The sequence below is a fragment of the Hyperolius riggenbachi genome, chromosome 8 (genome assembly GCF_040937935.1).
Source record: "Hyperolius riggenbachi isolate aHypRig1 chromosome 8, aHypRig1.pri, whole genome shotgun sequence".
Classification (NCBI taxonomy): Eukaryota; Metazoa; Chordata; class Amphibia; order Anura; family Hyperoliidae; genus Hyperolius; species Hyperolius riggenbachi.
The window spans coordinates 236,440,821-236,451,359 of record NC_090653.1 but is presented as its reverse complement, the minus strand read 5'-3'; the positions used below and the strand labels follow the sequence as shown (position 1 = coordinate 236,451,359).

Sequence of the window (10,539 nt, the reverse complement as noted above, 5' to 3'; positions counted from 1 at the left end):
TGGTGCAATTGTATACTGTAAACTGTGCCTGATTCTCAGCAATTTCCAACACCTGATGCAGGGACCTTGTTGCCTTGGTCAAACCTCTCAGTTAAGGTGGCCACTAATGGTCCAATTTCTAGCGAAAAATCGTTTGAGCGATCAGAAATTCTGAACGGGAGAAAAATCGTTCACTACACCATCAACGAACCAATCTTTGCTTCCTATCTATCACAGCCAATCAAGAAAATCCAAATTTTTGGGTTGACAAAAATTCAGTTGGACGAATTTTTTAATAATCGTTCATAATCGATTGTGCCCATCAACTAAGATTATTTTCAACCAATCCGTTCAGAATTTCTGATCGCTCAAACGCTTTTTCGCTAGAAATTGAACCGTTAGCATAGCTCCCAACTGTCCCTCTTTCGGAGGGACAGTTTCTCTTTGTGAGCCCTGTCCTTCTGTCCCTCTTTCCTCCTCATTTGTCCCTCCTTCAGGACTTTGTCCCTCTTTCTATGTAAATATATATATTTATCTACTAAAAATGTGTTTGAATGACTATAAACTTTATTCCCATCCTTTAAATTGATATATTACTAATTTTAGAATTTTAATATGAAGGAAAATGAACCAGGATAGAGAGGGCCAGTGCTGTTGGAATTATAAAACACCATATTTTTTCTTATGAAATCTTTAAAGTATGAGTGACGAGGGGTGTGTCAGGGGCGTGATTAGGTGTGTGGCAGGGGTGTGGCTTAAGTGTCCCTCTTTCTCATCTCAAAAGGTTGGGAGGTATGCGTTATAGTAATGGGTCGTTCGCGAACGAGCCGGCTCTAAGAGCCGGCTCTTTGAAGTGAATCAGAGGAGCCGATGCTCACTCTGAGAAGAGCCGATGCCTCAACCGCCCCTTTTAGCTCTGCTTTGCTCCGTAATAAAGGGCGCTGAGGCATTCTGGGAGATGTAGTCCTCCTCTTGCAACAATGGTTAATTTGCATATATTCAGCAGTGGTGCCTGGGAGACATCTTGAGCTCACTCCAACCTGAATTATCGCAAATTCTTTCTGTTTTAGGAAAGCAAACTTTTGTTTTTCTTGCAGCTTGTAGGAGTGTTTGGGGCGGAGCAGAGCAGTAGCAGGACCAGTCAGAGAAGCAGTCTGGAGTTGTCATGGAGACGGGGCGGGGCTTTTAATCCGATTCTGAGTGGTGTCTAGTGATATTTAATGAAGAGCCGATTCAGAGCCGTAAGAGCCGGCTCTTTACTGGGAGCCGATTCAGAAGAGCCGATTCTCTGAGAAGAGCCGGAATTCCCATCACTAATGCGTTAGTGTCCACCTTTAGCTAGTGGGTTTGCACAGATGCCCTGGTCCCGCGACACAATGCTGTAAGGGCCCGTTCACACTGCACGCGTTTCCAGCCGCGTTTTGGAAACGCGTGCAGGTGGCCAAAACGCACGACATCAGACATTGCATAGAGTGCAATGTCTGATGTTCACACAGCATGCGTTCCGGACCTGTGCGGTCCGGGAACGCATGCTGCACGCAGATTTTACAAAAACGCGCGGCTGTCCCATTCACTTTTCAGTGATGGGATCAGCCACGCAACGCATACGAACGCGGACATGCGTGCGTTCGTACGCGTTGCGGTCCGCATGCGTTGCGGTCCGCATTTTGTAGTCTGAACGGGCCCTAAGTGTGAAAGTAGCCTAAAATCGCAAGATCTCTGCTGACCTTTCTCTCCAAACTTCAGCCTCTGGAAATGACCTAAAGACATAAAATTAGCCATATGAGCCTTGATTTCTTTTTTTGATCATTCGCATCTGTTTACGATGTAGGGAAAAGAAATGAAAAAAAAATGGCTGACTGAAACCCGCTCGACTTTACTGTATTGAGTTTGGCGCCCCGCCCACCAGCTAGGAGCGGCTACACTGTACTCTGCTGACTAAACTCCGCCCACTGCATGGAGAGATACTCTGTATTCTTCCCAGCGTCCCTCCCCTAAATTAGGCGAGAAACACAGCCTAGGAGGTTTGGGGCTGTGGGTGGAGCATAGGATGAATACAGTATTCAACCTATGCTCCGCCCACAGCCCCATACCTAAGTTGTGTGTCTCATGTAGCCCCGCCCAATGTACCTGCTCCCGCACTATCCCTCCTATGCTGCTGGGTTCCTTCTGTAGCCTCGCCCACTGCACGGCAGGACTCTTTCGTGACGTCACTCTTAGGCGCTCTGCTGTGCGACGTACGATACGGGGAATTGGCGGTACTATCGAGGCCTGGATTTTTCGTGGTACCGGAGGCGGCGCTGTGGGTGACCCAGTGGAGTTCCCTCCGGCGCCAGGCGGTCACGGGCGGCCGCCACCATGGGTTTCCTGAAGTTAATAGAGATTGAGAACTTCAAGTCATATAAGGGGCGACAGATCATAGGACCCTTCCGCCGCTTCACCGCCATCATTGGCCCCAATGGATCCGGTGAGTTCCTAGATGGGGAAAGGGCTGTTATATGTGAGTGGTGCAATTATTGCCTGGAGGGCAAGAGGTGAGCATAGGTCGGATGCGATCATTTGCAGGAGGCAGCATGAGTGCACAGGAAGGGATGGGGTGTGATCATTGGCTGGAGAGTAGCAAGTGGGCACAGGTTTGCTAGTGATCATGTGATTGCGGTTAGAAGGGTATGCAAGTGTGGTGAATGCGATGTGATCACTGGCAGGAGGGCAGCATGAGTGCACAAGAAGGGTTGGGGTGTGATCACTGGCAGGAGGGCAGCATGAGTGCACAAGAAGGGTTGGGGTGTGATTACTAGCAGGAGGACAGCATAAGTGCACAAGAAGGGTTGGAGTGTGATCACTGGTAGGAGGGCAGCATAAGGAGTACATTTGAAATCGGCGCCGGTAGACTTGGGCGCAGGATACAGCGGTATATGGCTGATCCTGCTTCTTGCACAAGTCCGGGCCGTTTTAATTACTATTCCCCCTCCAGGCCGCCATGGATAGTGGGGGAATGAAATAATTTATTGTGTTTTTTAAGCAACTTCGACTCCGTCTTCTGACGGAGCCGACATTACCAACTGAGCGCCGCTATAGACTGAGTGCCATTACAGTCTATGGCGGCGCTGGCTGCGCCCAAATCTAGCAGCGCTGAAAAGCACTGCTCCGCAGCATAAGTGCACAAGAAGGGTTGGGGTGTGATTACTAGCAGGAGGGCAGCATGAGTGCACAAGAAGGATTGGGGTGTGATCTCTGGCAAGAAGGCAGCAAGTGGGTACAGGTTTGCTGGTGACCATGTGATCACTAATAGAAGTGTATGCAAGTATTGTACATGTGATGTGATCGCTGGCAGGAGGGCAGCATAAGTGCTCCAGAAGGGTTGGGGTGTGATCACTGGCAGGAGGGTAGCAAGTGGGCACAGGTTCACTGGTGATTACTCATAGAAGGGTATGCAAGTGTTGTACATGGGATGTGATTACTGGCAGGAAGGCAGCATGAGTGCACAAGAAGGGTTGGAGTGTGATCATTGCCTGGAGAGCAGCATGTGGGCACAGGTTTGCTGATGGTTATGCGATCACAGTTAGGATATGCCAGTGGGGTACATGGAATGTGATCACTGGTAGGAGGGTAGCATAAGTGCACAAGAAGGGTTGGCATGTGATCACTGGTTAGAGAGCAGCATGTGGGCACATGTTCGCTGGTGATCATGTGATTGCAAATAGGATATAAAAGTATGGCTTATGGAATTTAATCACTGGCAGGAGGGCAGTATGAGTTCACAAGAAGGTTGAGGTATGATCATTGCCTGGAGAGCAGCAAGTGGGCACAGGCTCGCTGGTGACCATGTGATGGCTACAAGAAGGGTATGCAAGTGTGGCGCATAGGATGCAATCACTGGCAGGAAGGCAGCATAAGTGCACAAGTTGGGATGTGATTACTAGCTGGAGAGCAGCAAGTGGGCAAAGGTTGGCTGGTGGGTTTTGATAGCTGCTAGGAAGGTATGCAAGTGTAATGAATGGAATGTGATCACTGGCATGAGGGTACAGGTGAGGGTCAGATTTTATCAATTGCTGGAGGGAAGCATGTGGGCTCAGGTTGGCTGCGTAATATGATAGCGCATTATAACTTTTTATGAAAAAAATAAAAAAATTTATTGAAAAATTTTCAATTTTACATACAGACCAGTCCCAAAATACCACCCGCAGAACAATCACAGTGGATCATGGGTCCACAATAGTATTGCAATAGTAGAGACCTTGAATAAACATCAGATAAAAGCATAATATACAATATACTTTGTGAAATACTTTTAGAGGAACTGTAGTAAAAATTTCGTAATAAATACATTTGCTTATTTTTTTATAATAATTTATATAATCAGTTTGCCCATTGTAAAATCTTTCCTCTCCCTGATTAACATTCTGAAGTGTATCACAGGTAGCAACATCTTTAGTCCTACCGGGTGATGCCTGTGGGTAGAACTCTCAGTAAACAAACATTCCGCAAAGGGAGTTAGAAACATGGTATTTCCCACAATGCAGCAAGGTTCACAGACAGGGAACTGTCAGGGCCATGGTCCTGACATCACAGTGTGGGAGGGGTTTCACCACAATATCAGCCATACAGATGTTCCTCCTGATCTGTTTGAGAAAAGGTAAAGGCTTCTCTTGGGAAAGAGGGTATCAGCTACTTATTGGGATGAAGTTCAATCCAAGGTTAAAGCTCCTCTTTATGCTCATCATCACTGAGCAAATTACTGGAGACCATTAACGTAACTCGACACCTATACAGGACCTTTTTTATTTATCCATTCCAAGGAGACTGCAAGCATTTCTGAATGCTTTATTGGTGAAAGTTAAATGTCTTTCACAGGGGTTTTCATATTGCTGTCCACTGAGACAGGTGATGGAAAATAGATCATTCAGTATACAGAAGAGGCATAAATGATAGCCGGGTGCTCCACAAAACTAGCCGGGTGGAGCACCCGGCTAAAAGAGCCTGGGGAGAGCACTGTGGTAAGACTGGGTAAAACGGATCTGACAAACAAGAGCTTGGATGGAAATGTGTGAGTAGCAGAGAAAAACATTGGCCATTCACAATGAGTTATCGTTTTCGATAATTAAATGTTGGAAAATTACCAATTGAAGTATGACTATGTTCACATTCACACTGGTTTCCACCTAAAATTAGCTTTTGTGGTAAAGTTGTGGAAAAAAAGGGATACAAGTGTGCTAACGTTGGTAAAAAAAAAAAAAAAATCCTATATTTTAGAGTTAAATTCCATACAAAAGAAAGTCCCTGGTGCTGTTTTTCACTTCACATCTGTATTGCCTGGCAGATCTCCTGCTTTCTTTCAGCCACTATACCCCAATGTAGTGCCATAGCCCTGGGCTCGGCCCACGTCTTCACCTATAGAAAGCCCTCGCTTGAACAGGACCTTGAATATGTCTCCTGACTTCGGTTACCCCCAGGTCTTATCGTGCAAGGTATAGCGGCTGAGGCCGAGAAAGCCTGAGTACCACCAGAGCAAACAAGACTATGCAGCTGGGTGATATTAGGTAGTAGAGCAGAATGCTTTTGTGGAGGAAGTTACACAGATCACACCTGGAACTATGAACAAGGGAGCAAGATTGCTCAGAGCGACCGCAGCTCTGAGCTTCCGAGAACCGCCACAATAAACAAGGCTCAATGGTTGATCAGTGTGAAAGCAGCACTGAGCATCTGGTGTCCACAACACTAACAAGGACAGACAGACAGACGGAATGTTTGCCAGCTTCCGATAACCGTCACAATAAACAAGACGCAATGGTTGCTCAGTGCGACCGCAACACTGAGCATCTGCTGTCCACCACACTGAGTAACAAAGACAGACAGACAGACGGAATGCTTGCCAATCTAATCGCTGCCCCAGCGATAGCAAACATCCACACTGACACGGATAAGACAAACAAGTAGGAGCATAACTAATAGCAACCGCTGCTATAGTCACGTCCACAAGAACAGGACAAGCAAGAATCCTACCAGTCACCAACGTGGTGAAGGCAGTCTCCAAACTGTCAGGATAGGAAAAGACTTCACTGTACCCCCGTGGGTGCAGTGAACGTCCAAGCAGGGAAGGCAAGGTAATGCAATACAATATTCAACTTTACACAAGGAACCCAGTAATCAACTATGGCAAAGCTGAATGCTATGACGGGCGAGGTGTGAGAGGAGGAGCAGACTTTTCTATGGACATCAGCCAGTGAGAGCAGACATGCAAATTCCCACACAGCTGAATGGTAATCACACAATCCTGTGTTGGTGCCCCCAGTGCACACCAAAAACCTCTAGCAGATCTGCAAACCGCTAGAGGTTTGAAGCAGATTTCAGAGTGATTCTAGGCATGTTTAGAGAGATTTTCTAAACATGTCTAGCGTTTTTTGAAGCGGTTTTGTGTAGCAGATTTCATATATTGTTACAGTAAAGCTGTTACTGAACAGCTTCTGTAACAAAAATACTTGGAAAACGCTTTGATCTAGCGTTTTTTCAGAGTTTTTTTTTTCCACTATCCTATACTTTAACATTGAGGCAGAAACGTCTCAGAAATTTAAAAAATGCTGCAGCCCCCAAGTTTGCGTTTGTGGAAAAAACAAACAGCTCTGATGTGCACCAGCTCATTGAAATACATTACCCAAGCAGTTTTAAAAACGCTCCAGAACCGCTCTGGTGTGCACCAGCCCATTGGCTGATAGAAGGCTGCAAGTTGGCTGTGAATGGAAAGGACTCTCATTGCAATTGCATGCCAAATTATGCAACAACATGCATGTAAGAAATCCATAGCTGTCTGGCCACATTTCAACTGCAGCAAGCCATAGGTGGATTCATGACAACATCCTGAACTACTCTGAACTGCAGAGTGATTGCAGATGGCAATGAGACGTATTGCGAATGCAATCAAAACTTAGCAGCCAAATGCAAGCAGAGAAATCAAAACTGCTCGGTTTCAGCTCCAGGGCAACCGACAGGACACCCTACAGGAGGGATCCTTACAACATCCAATTACATGTAGCCTAGAGCCTTTTGAGCTGTATTTACTGGACTTCGAATTTTGCACAGAAAACAATATTTCCTGATGGTCATGCTGTACTATCAAGATGTCAAAGCACTGTTTACACAGCCAACATAGTCTAGGACTGGTTTTCTGAGCACTAAGATGAAGTTTCACAACTGCCATGACTTTCATGAATGGCCCATCCTCAATATGGTTCAGCCCTTGAGACAAGACAGTGAAGACCATTAACTTAACTGGACAATGTTTTGCAGGAGGAATGGTCCCTAAAACCTAATGTTCTCCCCAGGCTATTTTAGCCGGGTGCTTCACTCGGCCAGTTTTGGTGAGCACCCGGCTGTCATCGGCTGACCTCCTATTCTGTAAGCAGAGTTGCACGCAGAAGCACCGGCCCTGCATTCTGTCATCTTGCCCCACCCAGCTACTTTTTCATGCCTTCCGGCTACTATTTAATGCCACCCGGCTGAAAAAATTTCCGGAGAGAACACTTCTGAAACCTATACAGGACCTTTTTATTTATCCATTCCAAAGAGACTGTTGGATTAACATAAGACTACCAATACTAGAAGTAGTCGATTTAGTATTGAGTACAGGTGTGATGGAGGAAGAAATTCTAAAATCTATAACTGAGCTACCAGTGAATATCTTCAGGACCAGATGGGTACTCGGCTGTATTTTATTAAATCCCAAAACTGAAACTAGTGGGGAGATAACAAAGCTTTTTAATAGCCTTCTTAAGAATGGGGACTGGTACATTAAAATTAGCAGTTTTGCACACATAAAATTCCCATACCAGTTGACGACCTCATCAAAACCCTATAGCCCAATCTCCTTCCTTAAAGAGAGTCTGAAGCCTTCTAAAAATCATCTTTTTATTAGACATTTATCTTTAGCAATATCAGCAGTGCTAAAACGCTGCATTCTCGCGGCAAAACAATGTCACTAAACACCTCAAATACCGGGGCAAAATTCCTTGACTTTCCAAGTCGTGGATTTTGCTGCCCGGGGAGGCAGAGCTTAGCGCTGTAGCTCTGCCTCCATTAGCGTCAATTCCCGCTGATCGCCGCCTCTCTCCCCCCGCCCCTCTCAGTGAAAGAAGACTGAGAGAGGTGGGGAGAGGCGGGGGTTGACACGAGTAGAGGCAGAGCTATAGCACAAAGCTCTCCCTGAATTTTGCCCCGGGGATTTGGGGGGTTTAATGCAGGGCTGTGGAGTCGGAGCAATTTTAGGTACCTGGAGTCGGTGGTTTCATAAACTGAGGAGTCAGGAGTAGGTTGATTTTTGTAACAAATCCACAGTCCTGGTAAGTATTAGACTAAAGCGTTTTAGCACTGCTGGTATTGCTAAAGATAAATGTCTAATAAAAAAGATTTTTAGAAGGCTCCAGACTCTCTTTACAGTGTACCAGAGACAAGCTGTTAAAACATTTTTTTTACTTACCCAGGGCTTCCTCCAGCCCCATAAGCATGGATGCGTCACTTGCCGTCCTCCTGAGTGCCCCCGTTAAGCCGCAATCTTCTACGGTATTCAGCTCAGTGACGTCAGGGCCTTCTGAGCATGTACAGACCTTCCCGGTTGACGTCACTCAGTCAGACTGAGCCGAGTGAATGGAGGAGAGGTTTTTTTTTTGTTTGTTTTTAATTGTGTACCCACCATATGTTCTCTTTAACCAGCATACTAAATTATAAAAAATTTTTGCAAATAGAATAGCAAAACTGATGCCATAACTGATACCTTAAAGGGACTCCGAGCAGTGCAGAAACTATGGAACAATGCATACCATTTTGAAGCTCTCTTTCTCCTCTTTCCAACGATAGATAAACTGCCGCCCTACGCCCTTTACTTTTCACTATTTTCGTGATCGAAATCGCGGCCGCCGCGATTTCGTTCGCGAAAATATCGAAAACTAAAATGCGTAGGGTGGCGGTTTATGTGTTGTTGGAAAGAGGAGAAAAAGAGCTTCAAAATTTTATGCATCTTTCTATAGTTTCTGCACTGCTCGGAGTCCCTTTAAAGAAAATCAAGCTTTACCCAGGCAAGATCAGTAATAGGAAATGTTTGGGAAAGTAATGGTAGTAGTGGACCAAGCTAGTGACTACCCCAGTATGGAAAGAAATGCACAGTTCTAGTCATGCAAGCAACAGCCTCTGTCTTGTCGGTACCTTGTCAGGGGTATAGTAAACATCACTGATAAGCAAATTACAGCCATAAAGGCTTTCCTGCAGAATACAACTTCTGAGGGCAGAGGGAGATAAAAATACATGGACCATTGACCTTTTTCTAACTCTGGGACACTTACAAGGCTGCCACTGATTAGAGACTGTAAAACATTCAACCTACTTTGTGAATGTTTACATATAAAATAAAACCGTGGGATTCTTAAAGGGACTCCGAGCTCACCCAAAAAAAGAAAGTTGTACTCACCAGGGGCTTTCTCCAGCCCAGTGCTGGTCGGGAGGTCCCACGCCGGCGTCCTGGCTCCTCTCTTTCTCCCCGCTCCGGAATGGCTGACAGGCCGCAGCCCGGGCGACACTCGGTAGAGTGTCGGGCTGCAGCTTCCGCGTATAACGCGGCTGACGTCACACACCGGCCGCCCCGCGTCATCACGGCGACCGGCGTGAAAACACTGCGCATGCGCGTTTAAAGCGCGCATGCGCAGTACTTTCACGCCGGCCGCCGTGATGACGCGAGGCGGCCGGCGTGTGACGTAATCCGCGTCATACGCGGAAGCTGCAGCCCGACACTCTACCGAGTGTCGCCCGGGCTGCGGCCTGTCAGCCATTCCGGAGTGGGGAGAAGGAGAGGAGCCAGGACGCCGGCGTGGGACCTCCCGACCAGCACTGGGCTGGAGAAAGCCCCTGGTGAGTACAACTTTCTTTTTTTGGGTGAGCTCGGAGTCACTTTAAGTCATTTTTAGGAGTAGGATAAATATACATTTTTAACCCATTGGTTTATTTTCACCTTGGGTTAACTTTTAGGCATCTTTCACATGGGAGGCTGAACTGCCTGACAAGCATGCGGTTCAGCTGCTGGCCAAAGGCGCCTTTCCACTGCAGATACAGTGATGTGAAAAACTATTTGCCCCCTCATTCTTTTGCATGTTTGTCACACTTAAGGCAGGGGTCACACTTATCGGCTTTCGTACGCGTTTTATGCACAGAAAAACTGACTTCAACTGAGAACTCATGTTAATCAATTAGCAAGGTCACACTTCAATGCAGATTTCGCACGCAGAAAAAAAACTGACATCTTGCGCAATTTGTCAGTTTTCTCTATAAATTACATTAGCTGCTTTAAGGCAGGGGTCACACTTGTCTTTCAGTTTTCTGCAAAGTGTAGAAAACTGAAAGACAAGTGTGACCCCTGCCTAAATGTTTCTGCTCATCAAAAACCGTTAACTATTAGTCAAAGATAACATAATTGAACACACAATGCAGTTTTAAATGATGGTTTTTATCATTTAGTGAGAAAAAAAAACTCCAAATCTACATGGCCCTGTGTGAAAAAGTGATTGCCCTGCTTGTTAAAAA

At 46.1% G+C, this 10,539-nt stretch overlaps 1 protein-coding gene across 2 annotated transcripts in view; it reads left to right on the top strand.

The window, feature by feature from the left end:
- Positions 1-2,123: 2,123 nt before the first annotated feature.
- SMC1A (structural maintenance of chromosomes 1A) overlaps positions 2,124-10,539 on the top strand; it is a 57,962-nt gene continuing 49,546 nt past the window's right edge. For both annotated transcript variants that reach the window (XM_068248381.1, XM_068248379.1), the window contains exon 1: positions 2,124-2,446. In XM_068248381.1, coding sequence (XP_068104482.1) covers positions 2,338-2,446 — 109 coding nt within the window. In that variant the 5' untranslated portion in view covers positions 2,124-2,337. The remainder of the gene's footprint in view (positions 2,447-10,539) is intronic.